The 24,945-nt window shown below is 35.5% G+C and overlaps 1 protein-coding gene across 7 annotated transcripts in view; it reads left to right on the forward strand.

Annotated features, from left to right (window-relative positions):
• The window catches only part of WRN (WRN RecQ like helicase), a 152,677-nt gene extending 128,257 nt beyond the window's left edge, over window positions 1-24,420 (forward strand). For 6 of the 7 annotated variants that reach the window (XM_047856385.1, XM_047856383.1, XM_047856386.1 and 3 more), the window contains 5 exons: window positions 1,704-1,818; window positions 5,200-5,331; window positions 7,924-8,086; window positions 15,858-16,072; window positions 22,994-24,420. In XM_047856385.1, coding sequence (XP_047712341.1) covers window positions 1,704-1,818; window positions 5,200-5,331; window positions 7,924-8,086; window positions 15,858-16,072; window positions 22,994-23,113 — 745 coding nt within the window. In that variant the 3' untranslated portion in view covers window positions 23,114-24,420. The remainder of the gene's footprint in view (window positions 1-1,703; window positions 1,819-5,199; window positions 5,332-7,923; window positions 8,087-15,857; window positions 16,073-22,993) is intronic. The other variant, XM_047856387.1, reaches the window with a different exon arrangement.
• Window positions 24,421-24,945: the final 525 nt, after the last annotated feature.

Consider the following 24,945-nt stretch of genomic DNA (forward strand, 5'->3'; position numbering starts at 1 on the left):
CTTTATCATGTTGTACTTCTGCTTAACTAGTTCCCCACTGTCTTAACTTCTGTAGCTTATAATTCAGGCCCCTCCATTTATGGACTGAAACCTCCTTTTCCAGCCAAGTCATACGATTTTGAATGGTTTATCTTACCTACGCTCTTTACCATTTGTTAAAGACCCACTTTCAACTTCCATATATTTATTTACAGTGTTGCTTCTGCCTTGTGGTTTCTTTGATTCCTCAAAACTCCTTTTAGGGAATCCTTTAAGATCTGGCTTTATTAATTATTTTTTCCATGAAGTCTTATATGCTCTTTAACTGCAAAGTAATTCCTCTCACTAGAATTCATAAAGGACTTTAAAATTAAATTTAGAAGAAGCTTCTATGGCACTTCTTACACAATGCTTTACTTACTTTTTTTGTTATTATTATTATTGGTATACATGTGTTCTATCTTGCAGATTTTAAACTCTGTGAATAAAGACACTATGTTCCTCATCATTTTCTGTCTTCCGAAGCACCTAACACAATGCCTAATAAACACAAGTTGGTCAATAAATATTTAGAAGAAATATTAACAAAGAATAGTTGTTTGGAAATTGTATTCATCATTTATACTTTCTTTTAAAAAATTGTTCTTGTCACTAAATTTTATCCAAAAGGTGTTACTTTAGTGTAGAAATTTTAATAATAGAACATAGCGCTTCTATTTTATAATAATAATTTCATTAAAAGTAAATATTCAGGGGTGCCTGGGTGGCTCTGTCAGTTAAGCTTCTGACTCTTGATTCTGGCTCAGGTCATGATCTCCTGGTCATGGGATCGAACCCCATGTCAGGCTCTGCACTGACAGTGCAGAACCAGCTTGGGATTCTCTCTCTCCCTCTCTCTGCCCCATGTCTCAAAAATAATAATAACAAATAAATAAATATTCCAAGACCACACTTTAATATTTAGTGAAGATGTTTGAAGGAAAAAGAATAATCATGAGATTGGCAGATTTTTAGAAAGTAGACAACATACAGTCTCTTGGATATTGGATACAGTAAGAAATAGTGAGTTAAAAGCCTAAAGTAGTTAGCAGGTTTGTTGTTACTGATAAATACTTCGTAAATAATGAATGGGATTTTCTTTTTTGTTTCTTAACCCGTCGGTTGTCCGCAGTTAAAGCCTCATAGTTATTTATTTTGAGAGTGAGAGAGAGAGCACACATGCATGAGCCGGGGAGAGACACAGAGAGGGGAGAGAGGCAATCCTAAGCAGGCTCCATGCTGTCAGTGCAGAGCCCAATGCAGGACTCAATCTCATGAACTGCGAAATCATGACCTGAGCTGAAATCAAGAGTTGGACACTTAACTGACTGAGCCTCCCAGGTGCCCCGGGCCTCATAGTAGCCTTTTTTTTTATTATTTACAAAAATAATAATAAGATCAGTCATAGAGTAGAACATTAGTTTCTTCATGATAATACCCTATTTATCAGTTAGTACCGTGTTTCTGTGGTGACAGTGGTGGTGGTGTTTTTATTCATAAATTGCTAAAATGGCAAATCTTTAAATGGTGGAAAGCAAAGAAAGACATCATAAAATATGAGTGCCTGTATTACATATTGTTTCTGATTGTTGGAAAAATATATGTTTGACACTAAATATCAGCTATGTTACTGGAGTGATAATGTTTTAGTGGTTTGTTGACCTTTTAATTTTTTTGAATGACAGACCTACTACAGTTGAAAATGTGAAAAGGATCGATGGTGTTTCTGAAGGCAAAGCTCTTATGTTGGCCCCTCTGTTGGAAGTTATCAAACATTTCTGTCAAAAAAATAGCATTCAGGTAAAATACTGTGATTTTTCAGGAATTGTGAGAATAAACATTTTTTAATAATTTTAGAAACACCTTTCAACAGCAGTATTTTCTCCATTTACAGTTGGTCCTTGAACAATGTGGAGCATTAGGGGCGCTGAGCCCCACACGATCAAAAATCTACAGATAACTTTTGAATCTCCCAAAACTTACCTACTAATAGCCTACTGTTGACTGGAACACAGACAGTCGATTAACACATATTTTTTATGTTATATGTTTTATATTCTTACAATAAAGTAAGCTAGAGAAAAGAAAATGTTATTAGAAAAATCAAAGAAGAGAAAATATATTTATGGAGCTGTACCGTATTTGTTGAAAAGAAAATCTGCATATAAGTGGACCTGTTCCATTCACACTGTATTTATTGTTCAAGGGTCAACTGTATTTTCATTTCCACACTGGACACTTAAAAAAGCGATTCAGATTGTTTCTATAGTAAATTATAAAAACATGTTAGTTACCTATATTTATTAATTTAATTTTTTTTTTTTTTTTTTTTTGAAAGAAAGAGAGCACGAGTAGGAGAGGGTCAGCGAGAGGGGGAGAGAGATCCCCAAGCAGGCTCTGCACTGTTAGCACAGAGTCTGACATGGGGCTTGATCCCATGAACTGTGAGATCATGACCTGAGCCAAAATCAAGAATTGGATGCTCAACCGACTGAGCCACCCATGCGCCCCCTCTCTTCAGTCTTCATAGTTTTTCTTCCTATCCTTTTACTTCTTGCTTCACTGTAAATGACCGTTTCCACAGGGACCTTTGGATTTCTTTCTTTAAACTCCACATGTAGACTCTATTAGTCTGTGTACTCCAACATAGAAGGTGAGGCATTGTGAGGTGGTAGAAAGTCTATTAAACTCAGAATCAGGGAATCAAGAATTTAATTCCACCACTGTCTACCTGGGGAAGCCAAACGTGTTCTTTAACTTCTTTGGGTTTCCATTTCCTCACATACAGGATGGAAACCATACTTTCCTTCCCCATATTAAAGAAACAATGGATGAATTAGAAAGATAAAAGATAACAGGGTGGGAATAAAAAGTTGGAAGAGTTAAAAATATGGAAGGAAGTATTTAAAAAAAATTTTTTAAGTTCATTTATTTATTTTTTGAGGGGGTGGGGGAGGGGCAGAGAGAGATGGGGAGAGAGAATCCCAAGCAGGCTCTGCACTGTCAGCACAGAGCCCAACATGGGGCTCGATCTCACAAACCATGAGATCATCACCTGAGCCAAGATCAAGAGTCAGACACTTAACCGACTGAGCCACCTAGGCACCCCTGGAAGACAATATTAAAGGGCTATTTTTACTTGTAAGAATCTCCTGTAAGCTTTGGACAGGCACATTTGGATCCCACTTTAGAAATCATCCTTGTAATCTTAAAACTCTGATATGTCTTATCACAGAATAGTTGTGTTTGGGGGAGTATTATCCTTCTCTGTGAGCTTGGTTTTATGTATACTAGTGTGCATATGCAAATGTAAATGGTTATATTGGAATGCAGATTCATTAATTTATAGTGAGAAATGCAACTGGAAAGTTTCACTTGACCCAGCCAGTGTGTTTTCCTCTCCTATTGAGGAAAAAGGGATATGGGAGGCCAGCTTATCTGACAGTTGCTTAGCATGCCTGGAATATAACAGGGGGCATTCTGATGGTGTCTGAAGTTGTCTCTAAGCATCAAGGCAGGTTGAGGCATTCTCATACATTACTTGCCCGGGAAGCTGTCCTATTCAAATCTAGTTAGCCAAGGCATCTTCTCCTCTAGACAGTGCTTGGATAGGCATTGCCTACTTCTGTTGTTCTGCCTTTCCTATTTATATGTTTCCACAATTGACCACTGTCTATCCACATAGCCTTTTATCTACATAGAATATGATTTGATGAGACTTTTGCTCATTAGAATCACATTCTAGCCCTATCTTCTTGAGATTACTGCTCTCATATTACTTTGCTTTGTGTTTTGGATGTTTCTAAACCCTTTGGTCACAAGTTTACAGATGATACCATGATTTTGTCCCCTAAATAATAAAATCTGTATGGATTATCAGCATAACTTACAGTGGTCACATTTCCAAAACTTTGGTATAGGAGTGTCGCATTGTTGCCTCCAGCTTTAGACCATTATACAGACATACCTAGAAATCTGGCTAATGAAGTTTGATGTTAGTTAGGCATTCCTAGGAATTTAGGGCCAAATTTGGCAGCGTTCAGGTCTCAGATGGAAACACTTCATTTAATAAAAAATACTCTTCCTTGAAAATTTAGGGGTGCCTAGAAACAACGACTTTAGGTCATTGGATTGTCTGGGCCTCTCTGTTCACCAAACTGCAGTTGTGCTAGGTATCTGTGAACTAATCTACAGACTCATTTTTTATTTAGGATAGAAATGAACTTCTGTGGGTTAACAGTAAGCCAAGTTCTATTGGATTTAATTCTTTTAATTTAGTATTTGTGCTTATGTTTTGAAAGGTAGTTAGGAGAAACTTCATGTATCTGTGTGAATCATACATCATGTAATTCTACCACTAACTCTCATTTGGTCTTTATTTCAAGATATTTTCTTCATTAATCTCATATTTTCAATCCTTTCCCCACTTTTTTTCTTTTTAACGTGTCCTAAAGAACTATATTGAAGAATTTAGATAATGCTTCAAGTTTAGAGCCACAGTTTGTACATATCTTTTTAAACTATATGTATATAGTGATGATATATTTACTTATGATATATTAGAATTTGTGGGTGTGGTATCTGAGTTTGAATTTTAATTTGGTTTATTCATTCATTCAACATTCACTTCCAGGGATTAAGAAATTTAGGGTCAGAGTGGTCCACATTATAGTTCATTTGTTATTCCCTCTTATTGGCTAACGGGGAGGCTAGACATTTCTGGTCCTATAATCATGTTTGCCATTACAAATATTTTATGAAAAAACTTATTCCCTCTAGCCTTATTTTATCTTTTTAGATAAATAGATAAAAACAAAAACAGGGACACTTGAGTGGCTCAGTCGGTTGAGCGTAGGACTCGATTTCGGTTTGGGTCATGATCCCGAGGTTGTGGGATCTACACTGCCAGCACAGAGCCTGCTTGGGATTCTCTGTCTCCCTTCTCTCTCTGTCCTTCCTCTGCCCTCTCTCATGAGCATGTACTCTTCTCTCTCTCTTTCTCAAAAATAAACAAACATTAAAACACAAAAAACGAAAAAACCTTTTTTGAGCTCTTTGTAAAAAGTGAATTTTTTACTGTTCTTTAGAGACTTTTCCCCCCAATGCCTAATGACCATATTAATACTCTATCATTATATTGATATTATTATTGATCATTTTGTTACACTTTAAATTTTGTAGACAGACCTCTTTCCAAATACAAAACTTCAGGAAAAACAAGGGAACAGTCTGGTGCCGAAAAATGGAGCATGCTCCCTTTCGCAGTCTGTGGCCATCACGTATTCTTTATTCCAAGAAAAGAAGATGTCTTTGGTAAGTGTTTTACTTTCAAGTTAGAGGGGATTGTCAAATTTATGTAAACATGTGTTTTATCAGTTTTTCAAATATTAAAGTTGTGACTTGGGATAAAATTCTTATAATCAATCCTACAATATTTTCTATTGTTTCATTTTATATTTAATCAAAAAAATTTGTTTTTAATGTTTTTATTTATCTTCTGAGACAGAGAGAGACAGAGCATGAGTCAGGGAGGGGCAGAGAGAGAGGGAGACACAGAATCTGAAGCAGGCTCCAAGCTCTGAGCTGTCAGCACAGAGCCCGACTCAAGGGCTCGAACTCAAGGATCGTGAGACTGTGACCCGAGCTGAAGTCGGATACTTAACTGACCGAGCCACCCAGGCGCCCCATATGTAATTTTAGACTAGAATGTCATTTTCTTTTTCTGCTAAGGCTACTTTTGTCAATTAAGTAAAAACAACAAGTATACTTTGACCATGATTATTTTATAGAGGTTGTATAGAGGTACTGTTAAACACACTTACAGCTTAGGGATATTAGAGCAGCCATATTTTAAGACTCTATTTTTTTTAAAGCTGGGACTAATAGTTTAATAACTATTAGCTTATGTATTGATAAAAAATTATCTCCAAGATACATTAAATGGGAGATGCAGAGCTGTTTGAAAAACATAAATTTGTGTGTATATATATGCATTTTTATTTATTGACATATCCTTGTGTATTATACAGAAATGCATAGAATATCATTGGAAGGATGTCCAAGAAGCTAGAAATAAGTTTAAAAAAAAAAAACACTAACAACAAACTTGTTTTCCACTCTGTATCCTCTAATACTATTCTGTTTTTTAAACTATGCCTGATGGTCTTTGAAAAAAATCTTCATTACTGTGAAAAATGGCCATATTAATGTTTTTTCATATTCAGTGTTCTGGCCTAAATCCTTAAGGCTGTTGAGGTTTCTTAAAATATACAAAATGAAGAGTATATCTTAGTGAAATAGAGACAGAATTAGGTTTCCATCTAGGTTTAATTAATTTGAATTCCTATCCTGTCATTAAATTGATTTGGAAAAGGCTATATGGTCCAATACCTACTTTTCCTATTCTCTGTGTCTATTTCTTAGCCTACATTACACTTCTTATTCTGGTTAAAGTCCAGTGTAAATATGAAAAACAGTCCGTAGTTTGTCTTCATCACTTAATAGATATTCTAATTAAACAGTCAAATTTCTAAAATTAAAAGTACCAAAGCCATTACAGAAGAAACCAAATAATTCCATTGAACTATTTTTGAAAAAATTTCTTATTTAAATAGTAATTTACACATGTGTGTTAAATATGCTTATATATACATAAATTGAACATCAATATCTATGGCATAACTGAATATGGTACTAAGAAAATTTGGCATAGCTTCTATAAAGTACATTCTAATACTATGCCATGATATGTGGTTTCATGTAGTTTCAGTATTATATTACATATTCATGGTTAAAAATGTGAAGAATGGTGTATTTTTGTTAATGTCTTAACGCTATTATTTTGTTGTTTGTTATTGTGTAATATCATGGTACAATTATCTGTTCTTCCCACGGGTCTGAGAGGGTCTGTGCCAGCTAACCACAAAATTAACCATACCTAAGGACTAATTAATCTGGAGCAATAATACAATTAGTTCTAGGTAATTTGATGCCTGGGATCAAATAACCCTGATATTATGCACACATGGTGCATACTGTGTAGTAGAAAAAGGTAGACATTTAATTAAGGTAATTTAAAATCTACCTTTGAAGGATGTAAATAGTGCTTCAAATGTTCTATTCCATGAAAGTATCGACATTCACGTAAATACAATCCAAATTCATACTTCAAAGATATTAAGAGAGTATCATGAAATAATTTAGAGCTGACTAAACTTTCTGAGTATTTAAAGCAATGTTTTATCTAATGTACATCGTAAATGGATTTGGAACTACCTTTGTTTAAAAAGCTACATGAATCTGTAATGCTGTCCTAAATTTAAAACAATTCATCTTAAGTTTAATGCTAGGCAAGAGATGACAGAATAAATTGTGGTTATTATTTTACGAATAGAGCCAATATAAAAACCTTATTAAAGTCTTCTCAAGAACCTTTTATAAAATGCACCTGGAGCCTTACATTATCACTAAGCCTTTTAGGACTTGTCTTCTTGGAAATTCATATAACTGAAATACCATGTAGTAGTTCAATTATAGAATATTGGATTACAGTTTCCTCTATTTTCAAAAGGCTGTGGCAGTCAGTAGACTTCCACAGAATGATTACTCTCTACTACTGATAGGTTTTTAAAGTGAATAATTATAGAGGGATTGAGGAATGAGTTCTTAGCTAAAGCTGGATGATTTTGTTTTATTCAATACAGTAAGTATAAAAAGTAGAACTGGAGATGTATAATGTGGGCAGTTTTAAAGAAATAATAAACTTGAAAATTTGGAATGAAAGTTCAGTGCATTGTTTATTTCTCAGTGAACATTTACTACCTGAAGGTTTTGGACCTTTTATTTGCATACAGTACCGTGCAAACATTTGAAACCTCACTGGTTGTTTTGTTCCTGTTTCTCTAGATGAGGATAGCTGAGAATAGGATTCTGCCTCTCACAGCAGTTGGCATGCACTTATCCCAGGCGGTGAGAGCTGGCTGCCCACTTGATACGGAGCGAGCAGGCCTGACTCCAGAGGTTCAGAAGATTATTGCTGATGTTATCCGAAACCCTCCCATCAACTCAGGTGATCACTGTGACCCTCGTCTACAGCCTTAATGACTTGAGTCACTGAACCCAGATGAAGTAAACAAGTAATCCACTAATATTTTTCACTTCACCAGCATTAACCCTTTATGCTACTATGAAAACTTACTTTGGTAATGCTTGTTAATTGTTTTTCAAAACCAGTCTTTCTTCCCATTACCACTCAGAGGAGACTGCATCTGAGAAATTCTTGGTTTCCTTTTCGTCTTTAGAATACAACTTCCACTACCCCCAAGACAATGAACTTTCATCCTTTTCTAACTTCTGCTTCACCCCTTGAAAACAATACGTTTTTTTCCCATGTTCATTTCCCGTATTGACTTCTCACTTCCCCTTGAATCTTACAGATTCCTTGTCATTTGTTTCACTGAAGTAGCCTTATTCTACAATTCTTATTCAGTACAATCAGTGGTCTCAGTCAGTGTGATGTTGAAGGGCTGGTCCCAGGTCTCTAGGCCCCCACGTAGAATGGTGTCCTCTTGTCACTTTGCTGCAGAACCTCAGCCGTGCTGAGACCAAGTTTCTTGCCCTGCAGAAACTTAAAAATTATGATCTGTTTTTTATAGAATTAAAGATGAGCTACCTCAGAAGATTTTTCTCCCTACCTGTGCAACCTGGGCATGTTAGAATTCAATAAATCCGGTAAATATTTCCACATTCTTAGGGCAGAGCAGTAGACATACAAAAGCCTTATCTCCAAAACTGCAATGCAAATTCTTAAGTTTTTATTCACTCAGATTTATTACCACTTGGGAACAACTAGGCAGTTCCCCCCCAAAATTTGGAAATAAGGGAAATAAGATCACCTTCTGAAAGCACAGTCAATACTATATTAAATTGGTTAGAACAAAGATATTAAAGTTACCTTAAAAGGCAGCAGTAATTCTAGGTTTGAGGAAAGCTTGACTGAAGGCCTAAAGAAAGGACACCTTCATCGCTTCCGTTGATCAACTATGGAGGCAGAGGGGGAAGACAAAGACAAAGAGGCAAGTGTGGGTAGTAGTCATCTAAATTATTCCCAGAGAACTAAAATTTTTCTTTCTTTTTACCTTAAAAGACTGATTATTTATTTATTTATTTATTTAATTAATTTCTTTCTTTCCTTTGGATAATATCTGTGCCCAGTGTGGGGCTCAAACTCACGACCCTGAGATAAAGAATCACATGCTCTCTCAATTGAGTCAGGCACCCCTAAAATATTTGTTTTAATTATACCATATGAAAGTTGTACTGCCAACTATTTCAAAAAAACAAACATGCAAGTTCTGATCCTGGCCAATGAGACTTCAAGTATATTAAGGGCCTATTGATTAGTTATCCCAAGATCTTATTTGAGTATTTGAGGAAGACATTTCAGCAACTAATTCTGCTTCTATATCACTTCCTTGCCTTCTGGTTATAATTTGAGTTCTCAAGTAGATCTGTCTGTAGGGAAAGTATGCACTAGTCTTCTAATCTGGATACTTATCTGTGTGATAATTGTGAATTCATAATTGTAAATCAGGGAATTGACAGCTCGTGAGCATGGCTAATGTGGATCTGTTAAGGTTAAAGTAGGTCTCTAAATCTGAAAACCTAAGTGCTGTATCACGGACTGTGATAAAACATCCAAGCTTACTTAGCCGTGAATCATCTTATGAGAAAGCTAGGCAGCTGTCCTGGTCACATTCCCATTGTTCCAACTCCAGCAGCCACCTACCTTGAAATTAAGGTAGAGGAAGGAAAACCGTAATTACTTTGTAGGGTTAGAACTATGATTATATCAAACATCTCTTTCTCCAATGCAAAGTAAAATAGTATTGTAAAGGAAGTCAAAGACTCCGATGCCTTCTTGATTTTAATACTTGTGGAATTATTTTTTTCCTTTGTGTATGTATAATCTCTCAGGACTTAAAGAAATGTTTGTCTTTTGATGAGGCTGTTGGGTAGTAGGTGGTATTCTCTGAAAGAGTTTGTTCAGTTTTTTTCCTTTTTCCTTTTTGTTTTTTTGCTTCCTGTTGACCATCGTGTTTGGTATCATTGGCTACCTTCCTTAAATCCTGAAGACTGGTGAATGTGTCAGCCTGGTCAGTGAGAGCAAAGTCTCCAGTGACTGCTGACCTGTTTCAATGTAGGCTTACCATTTCACAGCTATGTGACCTTGGGCAAATTACTCAATCTCCCCAAGCACCAGTTTTCCTCATCTTAAAATTTTTTTTAATTTTTTTTTAATTTTGTGTGTGTGTGTGTGTGTGTGTGTGTGTGTGTGTGTGTGTGTGAGAGAGAGAGAGAGAGAGAGAGAGAGAGAGAGAGAGAAAGCAAGCAGGGGAGGGGCAGAGAGGGAGACACAGAATCCGAAGAATGCTCCAGGCTTAGAGCTGTCAGCACAGAGCCCAATGGGGGACTCAAACTCATGAACCGCAAGATCATGATGGAAGCAGTAGCCAGATGCACTGGCAGCGCTGTGCAGAGGTGCTCAAACCCATAAACTGAGAGATAATGACCTGAGCCGAGGCCAAGAGTGGAATGCTTAACCGACTGAGCCACCCAGGTGTCCCTTGGGCAGATATTCTTGAATGACATAAAATAGATGTTCTAATTTCGATTCATTATTGGCAGAGAGAAATGGTAGGGAAGGATTTAACATTCTAGTATTTAGCCAATTATTGATAACATCTATTTTATTTGACTATGGTAAAGAATCCAGGTGTTCCTAATTTGCTTTACAAATCATATAGTTGTAAAATTACAGGATTTTAGACCTGGAAAGGAAATTGGAAATCATTAAATTTTCACTGTGCTAATCCAGCCCTGTTTCAGAGATATGAATTTGAGGCCTAGAGAGTTGCAGATTGTTTTAATATCATGTCAAGATTAATGACTGAGCAAGTTTTTCTTTTTACTATACGATGTTTAAGTGTACTGCCAACTATTTAAAGAAAGAAATATGCAGTTTCTAATCCGGGTGTAAGATTTGGGTTTATAAAGCTCTCATTGATGGGTAAAATAAATATACTTACATATAATCAGGTTAACATTTTTATATGTCTAGTATCTTTAAATATTCTCTAGTCTCCTCTACATTCTGAGTTTAGCAATTTTCATTTCTGATGTCAGACAACTTTTTAAATTAAGAAATATTAAGGGGCGCCTGGGTGGCTCAGTTGGTTAAGCGTCCAACTTCAGCTCAGGTCATGATCTCACAGTCCGTGAATTCGAGCCCCGCACTGGGCTCTGTGCTGACAGCTCAGAGCCTGGAGACTACTTCAGATTTTGTGTGTCCCTCTCTCTCTGCCTCTACCCCACTCATGCTCTCTCACTCTCTCTCTCTCTCTCAAAAATAAAAAAACATTTTAAAAATTAAAAAACAAAACATTTGTCTTGGGGCTCCTGGCTGGCTCAGCAGTTGAGTTTCCAGCTCTTGATTTCAGCTCAAGTTATCATCTTGCGGTGTGTGGGATTCAGCCCAGTGTCCAGCTCTATGCTGACAGAGTGGAACCTGCTTGGGATTCTTTCTCTCCCTCTCTCTCACTCTCTCTCCCCTCCCCTGCTTGTATATGCACATGATCTTTCTCTCTCAAAATAGATAACAACAACAACAAAAAATTTGTCTTTACCACTATATACTGAATATAGCAAATAAATTTTCATTTAGAGATTCATACTAAATTGAAATTCTACATAAAGAAAACTTTGAAATCTACTTATTAAACATTTAATTCATCTTTCTGCCTATGCACTCTATGTAGGTTATACATATAATGTGAAAAAATATATTATTGTAGTTTACTTCCAAAGCCAAAATTGAGAAAGTTAGATTTTGAGAACTATGAGCTCTAAATTTTATTTCTTTGATTGTATATTTATAGTGTGTAAGATAACACTTATTGAAATGTGAAATTTTACTTTTGAATTTTTGTTTTTCCTTGATACTTGATAAGAGAAATCCTATTCTCTAATCAGAGAAGACATTTTTGAATTATAAATTGTAATAAGAAATGAAGATGTACGTACTACATTAATGACTCAGATGTGTTATTTTCATGTTTTATTTAACTGTAGCCATATTATATAATTTGGTGTTTTAGTGAACAGGTTTGATTGGCATTTAAATTCTGCAAAATACTGAATTGAGAATTTTCTATTATTTTATTATGGCCTAATCTTATACCTGAAAACAGAGTATTTGTGAATTGAGAAATCACATGTATTATTTTCATGCTGTCTTATTTGCTAAGTAGGTTTTGTCCTTGTTATTTAATATTTACAGACGTTTTAAAACTTTTTAATGTTTTAGTTTATCCATGTTTATGTAATTTTAAGATTTTTTATGGAGTTGAAATTGTAACTATGCTTAATAAATTAGGCAAGACATTTAATGAGGTGTCTGGATAATATTTGAATAATCTCATTCTTCCATTGTTTATGTGCATGTAACTGGAAAATTAAGGGTGGCTTCCAAGGGACCTGCCACAAAACTAGGAGTAATATGATCTCTTTTAAAGCTTTGCAGCCAGTGTTCATTATTCTCCAGTAGAAATTTTCAGCACTTACTTGCCTGTAAAGCTAGGGCAGGAGATGTATCTTTAATGCTAGATGCCCCTTATTTGCATGTGTATGTTGTAGGATGACTTTAAGATAAAAATATTAGGGCGCCTGGGTGGCTCGGTCCATTAAGCGTCCAACTTCGGCTCAGGTCATCATCTCACAGTCCGTGAGTTCGAGCCCCGCGTCAGGCTCTGTGCTGACAGCTCAGAGCCTGGAGCCTGTTTCAGATTCTGTGTCTCCTCTCTCTCTGCCCCTCCCCTGTTCATGCTCTGTCTCTCTCTGTCTCAAAAATAAATCAACGTTAAGATAAAAATATTAAGGGTACTTACAGAAATGTGTAATGTGAATATAAAGATTTTCTAATTATATCTAGAAATTATATTCAAATTATAGTACAATAACTTTATACATTTATTAATCATTAACAGTGGTTTAAAACTATAAGCAAATGTTTACACATCATACTTTTATGAAAAGAAGACATTCTAATTTCAGAAACACGTTTCAAATGGAATAAAATATCTCATTTTTCCTTTCAAAATAATTCATTGAATCTATGATGCCATGATAATTCAAAGTTATTGAACTATGTTTCCAAAGAATTCACTTGTATAATGTACATTTACAGTATGATGAAATTAAGGATGTATAGTTTATTTACCCAGGGCTTAAATACCCATAGAAGAAAATAAATGTGATATAATATAGTCGTGTTAGTTGGCTGGAGTACAGGAAATTTTGTATGGTTTTTCTAGGGCAGCACTATCCAAAACGAAATATGATATGAACCATACATGCAATTTTATTTTTTTAATTAAAAAAATTTTTTAATTGAAGTATAGTTGACACACAGTGTTACATTAGTTTCTGATGTGCAGCATAGAGATTCAACAAGTCTATATATTATTATTCACATATGCAATTTTAAGTTTTCTAGTAGCCACATTAAAAAAGCAAAAGATAAAATAGAAAAGTAAAAATAAACAGATGTATGAATTCTAATTATATAATTTAATTAACTCAATGTATTAAAAATGTTACCAATTTTAGCATAAAATCAATATAAAATTATTGAGATATTTTGTTTATTTTTTGTACTATGCCTTTGAAATTGTGTATGCATTTTATATTTACAGCATGTCAATTTTGATAGTAAATTGTAATCGAAAATACTTGATCTGTATTTAGCTTTCATAAATTGACAGCTGAATAAAGTAGATGAAGATACTCAATGTGTTCCAAATGTATGTAAAATTTTTCTGATAACTGAATCAAGTATCAGTTTTCAAATTTAATTTTAAATTAAGTTTGCTTAAAATTAAGTATTGAGTTCCTTAGCCACACGAGCCACATTTCAGGTAGCTACATGTGGGTAGTGCTTATAGTATGAGATAGCACAGTTATAGAGGTAGTTTGCCAATATGTATGAAAACATAAATGTGTTTACCCTTTGAACTAGCAATCCCACTTCTAAGAATCTAGAAATCTGGAAAAATAAATGTAATGTAATGTTCATTGGAAAAAAAAATTTTTTTTGGAAAGAAAACCTGAAGACCTGAAAGGGAGCTGAGACACAGACTTCTCAGCCATTAAGAAATTAATGAAGTAGTAAAATGGGCCAAATTTCTGCGGTGTTTGGATGGTATAATGGCCAAAGGGCAAGTAGAATTTTAGTTGGTTGATAGATTTTGCAGTCACATTGCTAATTTTATTACATTTAGAGTTAATCTTATCTTTCCAAGTTTTAAAAAAAATTTTTTTTTAATGTGTATTTATTTTTGAGAAAGAGAAAGAGCGAGAGAGGGTGTGAGTAGGGGAGGGACAGAGAGAGAGAGAGGGAGACACAGAATCTGAAGCAGGCCCCAGGCTCTGAGCTGTCAGCACAGAGCTTGACGTGGGGCTCCAACTCACAAATCACGAGATCATGACCAAGGAGCCAAAGTTGGACGTTCAACCGACTGAGACATCCAGCCACCCCTTATCTTTCCAAGTTTTTGATTAGAATCAGTTTCACATTTTAAAACTTTAAAGTTAGAAAGAGTAGAGGCGAAATCATTGATACCCCATGGTCTTAGTTTCCGTTAGCTGTGTAACCTTTTCTCTTCCTGTTGCGTTTTTTTGTAACTGCAGTGTTTTTTTTGTTTTGTTTGTTTAAGTCCAAGAGTAGCAAGATAAGATCTTTGAAAGGAGAATATAAACCTTGAAAAGTGGAATAATTGAAAGACCACCTTTTCAGGGTGGCATTGTGAATTTGAATTGGGTGTCAGAAATGTTTTATACTAGTTTTATAATTACATGAAGATGAGTGAATAGATTCTAAGCTGCTTAGTTTTAAGCTACTCCTAGAACATTTCGCATGAATGTGATGTTGGAAGTGTTTGAAACATAAGTAGTGGTCTGTGGGAGATCGCTAAATAATTTGTAAAAGGTGTGAAGACACAACACACAGTTGAATCGGTTCTGTTGAGTTACAAATTAAAAATTCCTTGTTATTTCTTTCTCAGAAAACTCAGTTACTATGCATTTTAAATAGTGTGTTCTGTTATGCTACACTGTCTATTGAAAGGATCTTTTTTTTATTAGCATTTTATTTACAAGTGTGATTACCTTCTATCTTAAGAATAAGTCATTTTCATGGGGCACCTGGGTGGCTCAGTTGGTTAAGTGTCCGACTTTGGCTTAAGTCATGATCTCATGGTCCGTGGGTTCAAGCCTTGTGTTGGGCTTTGTGCTGACAGCTCGAAGCCTGGAGCCTGCTTCAGATTCTGTGTCTCCCTGTCTCTCTGCTCGTCCCCGACTCGCACTCTTTCTCTCTCTCAAAAAATAAACATTAAAAAAATTTTAACAATAAGTCATTTTCAAAAATGATTGTAATTGATATTTGGAATTTGAAGCATAATTCCTTTAGAAACAGTTCTGTAGATAGTGGTTTCTCAGGGCACCTCACAAAAAGCAGTTTGAAACATAATTTATGTGAATTCGCTGGCATTGACCTGACTTTGAGTCTTGGAGGCAAGGGCTAATTGCAGGTGGTGCACGGGTGAGGGGAGGACACATTTTACTTAATTTCTGTTTGTAGGGCTGTAGGCATTTGAAAGAGGAACAATTTTCTTTGGACACCCTCCTCCCTGCTTTCTACAAAATATTTCACTATTTTCAGCTCAAAGCTTTCTAAAATGTTCTGTGTAATTTATTTTTAAATCTTATTTTTTCATCCTTTACAGATATAAATAAAATCAAACTTATTAGAGCATTGGTTCCTAAAAACATTGACACATACCTTATCCATATGGCAATTGAGATCCTGGAAAAAGATGGTGACAACAGACGGTTAGACCAGCTTTCCTGTGATTCCACCAGAAAGAGATGTTTCCCCAACTCTGAAGAGAGCTGTTCAAGTTCTAAGAGAAGCAAGGAAGAAGTAGGTGCTAATACCAAGGTGTTAATTATATGTAGAATTTTCATACAGTGTCAGTTGGTTCAATTTGCATATTCTAATACTAGAATGCTGTATTTTTTAAATGTATAAATTCTGATATAAGGTTACTTTTTAATCTGTGCTTTATTTCTTTTGTTTTTCATAAATCTTATTTGAGGAAAGTGATTTTTTAAATGACAGAAAAAGGGACATGTAGCCCATCTATTTAGCTTTTTGTGTGGATTATCAGCTTAAATTTTACATCTACCTCATCCTGGCTATATGTAGCCTGACAATTCTCTTTCTTTCATAGACATAGTTAATATTGGCTTTGAGCATTTGGCAGTTTATGTAGTTAATGAAAATGAAAACAAACTTTATTACAAATACCCCCCAAAGTCAGTGTGTCTGTCATTCTGTCATTCATCATGCTTTGTTCCTGTTATACTGAATCTTTCAGGCACAGGAGTAATTATTGTACATGGTCCTGAGTATATCCCAGCATACTTTTTGCATGATCAGAGAAAGACCATGAGTTTAGTATTATTTTAGATGGTATATTTATTAAAATTAAATGCTTTGGAAATTATTGCTCTGCATGTTGGATGAGATGACTGTTCTTTGGTAATGATTCTATTAAATGATTGAATAATTTGAAAATTTAACCTTCAGTATCTTGTAGCTGAAATTATATGACTACATGATAAAAGTTGTGAAAACTAATAATTAACTAGAAAGCATAGTAGTAGGTGGTTGCTAATATTTATGGTAGTGCATTAGGGATTCCATTTCAGTTCTAAGGTAGTCCTTGTGGGATTTCCAGCAGTTAAACTGCTTTTCTCAATAGTTTAAAAATGAGAGGAACTGGTGTTTTTAAATTCTGTACTTCAGTTAGGTTTGCATTTAGACATGTCCTAGATAACCTAATGAAATTGGATTAAATTGGACTTCTTTTCATTATTTACACAATTGAGCTAGCTATAAGAAGGACATAAAAGAGCATATATGTTGGGATGGTGGTAGTGAAATTTGGCTTCTGTTTCCCAGCCTTTTATTTCTGAAATCTATACCAAGTGCCTAAAACCTTAATTTTTATATTTTATTTTATTAAAAAAAATTTTTTTTAACATTTATTCCTTTTTGAGAGACAGAGCATGAGCAGGGGAGGGGCAGAGAGGGGGGGGAGACACAGAATCTGAAGCAGGCTCCAGGCTCTGAGCTGTCAGCACAGAGCCTGATGCATGGCTCAAGCCCACTGAGCTCAAGCTCACTGTCAAGATCATCACCTGAGCCAAGATGCTTAACCAACTGAGCCACCCAGGCACCCCTAAACCCTTAAATTTTTACCAACTTCTACCTATTAGTAAAGGAAAAGGTCTAACTTGTTATTTTTTCCTGATTATCGGTACACATTTATGTGAAATACTGTATTTAATAACATATTAGCATTTGGCTTTTCCCTTATCGAAATAGCATCAGATGCTGACAACAGAGTGGGGAGATTTGGGGGAACTGGGTGAATGGGTGGAAGTCATGCTGAGCCTACTGGATGTAGTCCTCTCCCCCCCACCCCCATTTAGAGGAACAAGGTTATTGGGGCTAGGAGGTGGATTAAGAGAGGAGTAAGCCAGCCAAAGTATTTTTCTTTCAACCTCCTCCCAAGTACAGAAAGTATTCTACCCTGAATACTGTAGAGCTGGTTTCACGTATTTCCTATGTGAACACTCATCTTTTCTGCTAACCTGGATTGTATCTCTTAGTCTATTTCATCATAAGATTATGAGTCTTCTAATACATAATAATGTGAAAACAAATTCTTCGTATTAGTTGATGCGTTGTAGTTTTACATGTGTTGTGGTTGCTGTAGAAGTTCAATCGTGCCTATGTTTAATGAAGGAAAATTAATTATGTCCTGATAATTGGCAGTTCTAATCCAACATATGTAGGTACACAGTGGGTTCTTTAAATACATCTTTTTTTAATTTTTTTAATTTCTGGAAAGTTTTCTTAAATAGTACTTTTTAGTATTTGTCCCACTGCTTTATATTTCTTCTTCAGGGACTCATACTGTGTCTATATTGGATCTTCTTTGCCTAGCTGCATTAGTTGTCACTTTTCATGACTTCTTTCTAGTTCTTCATTTCTCTTTAAAATTTTCTTCTTTTTCCCCTTCTGTATCTTTGGGCAGAATTTGTTATGTTTATGGCTATGTTCCTCGTAGTTTAATGTTCACTTCTATACACTTTTTTCTTTTGCTTCTAATTCTTCACTGAACTTCCCTCCTTTTTGAATTTTTCTGATTTTGTTTTATGACGTTCTTTCATGTTTTGAGTAAGCTTCTTCATGTTTTTCAGCTCATTTTGAGAGGTTACAGTTTTATTCTGTATCTCAGCAAGTCTTCTGGTGTCAAATTTGACCTTAATACTTTCCTATTGTTCATTTTCGTGTGAAAGTAGTTTTCCTGTACTGTCAAAAGAAGGCGTGTTTCGAGATAGTTTTTCCAAGCTTACAGGGCACTCTCTTCTGTTATTTTGTGTAACATTCAAAATATGGAAACTTGGGGCGCCTGGGTGGCGCAGTCGGTTAAGCGTCCGACTTCAGCCAGGTCACGATCTCGCGGTCCGGGAGTTCGAGCCCCGCGTCGGGCTCTGGGCTGATGGCTCGGAGCCTGGAGCCTGTTTCCGATTCTGTGTCTCCCTCTCTCTCTGCCCCTCCCCCGTTCATGCTCTGTCTCTCTCTGTCCCAAAAATAAATAAACGTTGAAAAAAAAATTTAACAAAAAACAAAAAACAAAATATGGAAACTTAGTTTATGAGATATACTCCTCTGCTACTCTTCCCTTTGTCTCTCTATTACTTGTCCTGCTTGATTTGATTGTATCCCAGGGGTTCTCCTAGAAGACAGCATTAGCTGGTCAGGAGTGTTTGCAGGAAGCCATGACTCTACCACTGTAGACTCCTTTTAGTCGCTTGCGGTTGGGTTGGGCAGGAGCCCTCGTGTTTTCAGATGTTGTTTTCACATTAATCTACCATGATTTCTGATGACTACCTGTGGGCTACTTTGGGGTTCTTCTCTTCTCAGGTACCTCACTGCTTGCCTCTGCTTTCTCTCCTACACAAGTGGTACTGTGCAGGCCTTATGGCTGTTGGTTTGTCCTCATGCACTATAGTTTGGATTTCCTTGGAACACCTTTAAACTTAGTTTCATTGTAAATGTAGATGATGAGTTTTTGGTTTTGCTCTCCATTTTGTTTCAATGGTGGCATTCAGAGAGATTAAAAAACGATGCTGCTGCTTCCACCATCTTCCCAGAACCCTCTCCCCCAAATCACTTTTTCCTTCTCATTTTTCTTCACTGCCTAAGAAAGAGTATATGTGATATTTCCTGCCCTGCCACTAAGTTTCACTATAAATTAAAATGTACAATATTATTTACATACTGTTTTGAGATACTCAGAAAAATGCCTTATGAGTGATATCATTATTGTGAAAATTCAGTACTTCAGAAAAATTAGAACTTTCTTAAGCTTTCTTTTTTTTTAGGCATAGTTTTTGTTTTCTCTTTTTTGTTAAGAAAATAGTGCATGCTGTTAACTGTTTTGTATTCTATAACAATTTTTTTTTTTAATTTTTTTTCAACGTTTATTTATTTTTGGGACAGAGAGAGACAGAGCATGAACGGGGGAGGGGCAGAGAGAGAGGGAGACACAGAATCGGAAACAGGCTCCAGGCTCCGAGCCATCAGCCCAGAGCCTGACGCGGGGCTCGAACTCACGGACCGCGAGATCGTGACCTGGCTGAAGTCGGACGCTTAACCGACTGTGCCACCCAGGCGCCCCTCTATAACAATTCTTAAAGTTGATAGAAAACAACGTTGTGATTTTTCACTGAAAGATAAAAGTCACAGAATTTCACAAAGACTAACTTCTTGGAATCAGCCAATCAGCAATTCAAAAATAGATTTATTTACAGATTCTTATTCATAGGTAAAATTGTGAGTAGAACATATATATTTCTGTTTGCTTACATACGTATGTGCACATATAATCAACAAATGAGTTACTGCTTTGTATTCTCAACTTAATATTTCTTTTTTTTTTTTTTAATTGTTTTTTTTTTCAACGTTTATTTATTTTTGGGACAGAGAGAGACAGAGCATGAACGGGGGAGGGGCAGAGAGAGAGGGAGACACAGAATCGGAAACAGGCTCCAGGCTCTGAGCCATCAGCCCAGAGCCCGACGCGGGGCTCGAACTCCCGGACCGCGAGATCGTGACCTGGCTGAAGTCGGACGCTTAACCGACTGCGCCACCCAGGCGCCCCTCAACTTAATATTTCTTAATAGAATTTGGAATATAAAAAAGATATAAATTCCCCCTAAAATGTTATTATAATTGCTGGGAATTTTCGTTGTCTACTGCATAAAGGAAGTAGTCACTGAAAGGCATTGTTTCTGTTAGGTGACTTACTTCTCATAATTTAAGTCTCTCCAGGTACTTATTGTTGAGACTCAAAAGATGCCCTCAGTGTAAGTAAGTGTTTTCCTTCTTTCTTAGTGAAACAAGATCATTATTGTAATTGTATGGTAAATGTTGAAGATTGTATTTCATAGAAATGTTATAGAAGACAAAACACTTTTCAGTGATTTTAGCTACTAATTAATGAATGCCAAGAATAAATCAGAATGTGTTTTGATATCGTGCATTTATTCTCATTTAACTTTTCTAAGTAATCCAGTGATGCTATGTACGGTTATTCTCATTTTCTATGTGAAGAAATTGAGGTGTAACTAACATTCATAAGGTCATACATTTAGCAAATGACTCAGTTAGAACTCCAACCTAGTCTGTCTTGTTTCAAAGTCCCTGTTTATTCCGTGATTTTTGGCTGCAAGACTTAGGGTTTTTTTCTCTGCTCTGTTACTGTTCAGATGTCATGTTCTGTTTTACTTTTTGGTGTTGTTATAATCTTAACTGATTTCCTTTTTCCAACACACACAGGCATTCAAACTATAATTGTAAGCAAAGTAGGCTTCAGAGGATTGTGATGTTAAGATATTATGGGAAGAAAAAATATCTCTGGATCAGTTTTCTCTCTGCCCAAATGCATTTTGTCTGTGCCACTTTATATCCCTAATATTTATTATTTTTGAGTCAAATATAGTGTCATACTGTAGATATAAATCTAATCTGTTCTCCTGGGCTTCTCTTCCTTGTGAGGAAATGGGTACCCAGGGGAAAATTTGCTATCTCAGCCTCTTTTTTCCCTTTAGCTTTTGCTAAAGGGTGAACAACTCTTTCTTTTCCATTGAATATCTTTAATCAAGCTGAAATAGCTAGTAGTTTTTACCTTTTCTAAATTCATGGTTTCACAGTTTTCTGTTAAGGATATTTTACTTTTTTTCCCCACCCTTAAATATTTTGAAACCATTTTTAAAAATTTTTTAATTTTTCAAAAACACTTTTTTTTTTTTCTTTCAACGTTTATTTATTTTTGGGACAGAGAGAGACAGAGCATGAACAGGGGAGGGGCAGAGAGAGACGGAGACACAGAATCGGAAACAGGCTCCAGGCTCTGAGCCATCAGCCCAGAGCCCGATGCGGGGCTCGAACCCACGGACCGCGAGATCGTGACCTGGCTGAAGTCGGACGCTTAACCGACTGTGCCACCCAGGCGCCCCTCAAAAACACTTTTAATGTTTATTTATTTTTGACATAGAGGCAGAATACGAGCAGGGGAGGGGCAGAGAGAGAGGGAGACACAAATCTGAAGCAGGCTGCAGGCCTGATGTGGGGCTTGAACTCACAAGCTGTGAGATGACCTGAGCTGAAGTCAGACACTTAACTGACTGAGCCACCCAGGCATCCCTTTGAAACCATTTTGAAACATAATAAAACATAACAAGTAATTGATGAACAATATATAGGTAGAGTTTTCATTCTTGAAATTAAATAAATTATGCTTTTTACCTTAAGGTAACAGACACATTATACCTTAGATGAGCTCACCTTATCATAAATCTTTCACATAGTTCAATAACTAAACCAACTCTGCTAGACTCCAAGGTATACTCCTGTCAGACTGATTTTTTTGTCATGTTAGTGTGAGGCTCTGTGGTCAAACTGAGATAACACTGATTAATACCATTTTAGGCTTATGGGACATAACTTAAAATTGTTTTATTTTTTTCAAGTGCAGATCATAAGGACACAGGCACTGCCTTTGGGTTCTTAAATTTTTTTTTCAGGGACTTTTTGACTTAGGGTTCTGAGGCTTCATTTGGTGTACAAATAAATCCCCTAAAATTGTTAGAAGTGGATCTCCAGTTTTTAGCAGATTCTCCAAAGAGTCTTTGAGCCAAAAAACAAAAATTGTTTTCATTTATTCACTGGCTGTTTTTTGAGTATCTATTACGTTTTGGCAAGTCTGCAAGGTGTCGGTGGTTGCTGAAACCACTCTGTAGTCAGTCTGCCATTGGAGACATAGAAATATATTTTTTCAAATGCTTAATGTGATTCTGTGTGTGTGTGTGTGTGTGTGTGTGTGTGTGTGTGCGCGCGCGCACACATGTGCACGCACGCCCAAGCAGATGCCTTCCTCTGAACATTAAATTAACCATGTTGGTCAACCTAGAGCAAATATACATGAGACATAAATCTGAAATAATACCCAGTTCTTTCCTTCTCAAATGTGTGTGTATGCTTAAGTGCCTAAGAATAAAAAAACAAGATGGCAGGCATTTGCCTAAAGAGATGATACAGTGATTTTGTCTCTGTTTTATTTACTTTTCATCCAGAAATAAATCCTGTAGCTCTCACTATTTTGTTTTACTCAGCAAGGGAAGGATGGTGGGTGTGTATTCATTCAGTAACCTATGTTACTTTTTACAACTGACATACATTTTCAATATTATAAATATGTCTTTTTCTCTTTCTTTCCTATAGATTTCACTTGTAACCTCAATGAGAAAATTACCTGAGTGGTTTGCCAAAGAAAATGAGACTTCAGCTGAGACCAGCAAGCAATCAATGGCCAAAACAAAAAAGAGAGGTCTTTTTAGTTAAATTGGTGATTGCCAGAGGAATTACGTGTGTCTTGCTGTATTATAAGAGGGGATCTTGTTTCATTTCTGAAAATAGCGGGGGCCAAAATTTCAGTTTAAAAATTATTCTAATCTCTAAAGTAAAACTCACCTATTTGTTGAACAGCTGGCATCTCCTTGTACAGTTACTTGAGTCTTCCGAGAGCCTGAGTGAGTACATTATAGAATAGAGTAATAGTTTCCTTTAAGATTGCTTTAAGAAACTCTGTTACTGCTCAGTTTTCTAATCTCTTTATTTCAACAGTATATTTGGAAATTTTAAGGAGTGGTGATTTGATATAAATAACAGATTGGTAGTTGTGTGGTGATTGTGTGTGTGATATAAATTCTTCATATATTACCAAAATTCATCCTTGTAAATTAAGGAAGCATAGTTATTTTACAATTGTCCTTGCTATCTTTAGAAGAAACTCTTACATACATTGATAAATGGTATTAGTAAACCAGACCAGTGAAAATTAAGCATTTTGGATTCCATGTAAGTAGGGAAAAATAATATTACAAAGGAGACCAATTGCATTGGGCATCTGTGCCCTTTGATTTTATATACTACTTTTTTTATTTTTCAAATAATAAATTCCTTCATACTGAATGTTACAAAGATATATATATGTATATATATATATATATATATATTTTTTTTTTTTTTTTTTTTTTAACTTTTATTTGCTTAATTACTTTGAGCACCTTTAGTTTTTGAGGATGTTGGATTCGATTCTAATACCTCTTTATGTAGTATGTGCAACTTTAGTATCAAAACCCATACTCTGGCACTGGGTTTTATAAACCATAGTTAATATAACTTTAACCAGTTCACCATATGGCCTTTAACTGACTTTTCTGTGACTAAAGATAATTGATGTTAATAAGAAATATTGCAGAAGAAGTAGAAAATCCAGAGAAATGAAAAAAAAAATAAATAAAAATCGCCGGTGGTTTTACCATTAGGTAATCAGTTGACCCCTTTTGTGTATCCTGCTAAACCTCTTTATATTCACTTTATTTCTTTGTTATATGAATAATACATGAATGTATTTACTTTGTAAACACTTAAGTGAAAACACAAAGTCCTCTGTAATCCCATTTCTCACCATGTCAGTACCAGCCCCTTTCCAGAAGGTAGACCCTGTTAAATGTGACCTATAGCTCTCTAATCATTCTTCATTCATTTACATGCTTTACATATACATCTACACCCACATTCTTGCTTTTCAACATGAATCAGAGTCCACTACGTGCAATTTCCTGCAATAAACTCTTTTCACTTAATATGTTATGAAGAACTTTCCATTTGAGTATATATATTGGTCTGTCTCATTTTTTTATAGCTACATACCATTATATCTGATGAATATACTATAAAGTTATATAGGGTATTGAGGAGGGCACCTTTTGGGATGAGCACTGGGTGTTGTATGGAAACCAATTTGTCAATAAATTTCAGAAAAAAAAAAAAATAAATAAAATAAAACCTTAATTAAAAAAATAAAACCACACTTACAATGTATAAAATAAACATAAAAAAAAAAAATAAAGTTATATAATCACTTCTCGGTGATTTTTGTCATTTTTCTAAATTTCAGATTATGTCTAGAAGTAGAATTAGTCAAATTTACATTTCACTTGAAATGCTCTGAACATTTTTTTTTCTCATGTCATTAAGTTGTTTTCCACAGATCCTTTTTTTGTGGCTTTCTATAGTACAGGGATTCTGAAAGTGTGTGGTCTGCAGACTTTTAGGAATCTTTGAGCCCCTTTCAGGGGACCTGCAAAGACAAAACTATCTTCATCATC

Source organism: Prionailurus viverrinus, chromosome B1 (assembly GCF_022837055.1).
Source record: "Prionailurus viverrinus isolate Anna chromosome B1, UM_Priviv_1.0, whole genome shotgun sequence".
Lineage (NCBI taxonomy): Eukaryota > Metazoa > Chordata > Mammalia > Carnivora > Felidae > Prionailurus > Prionailurus viverrinus.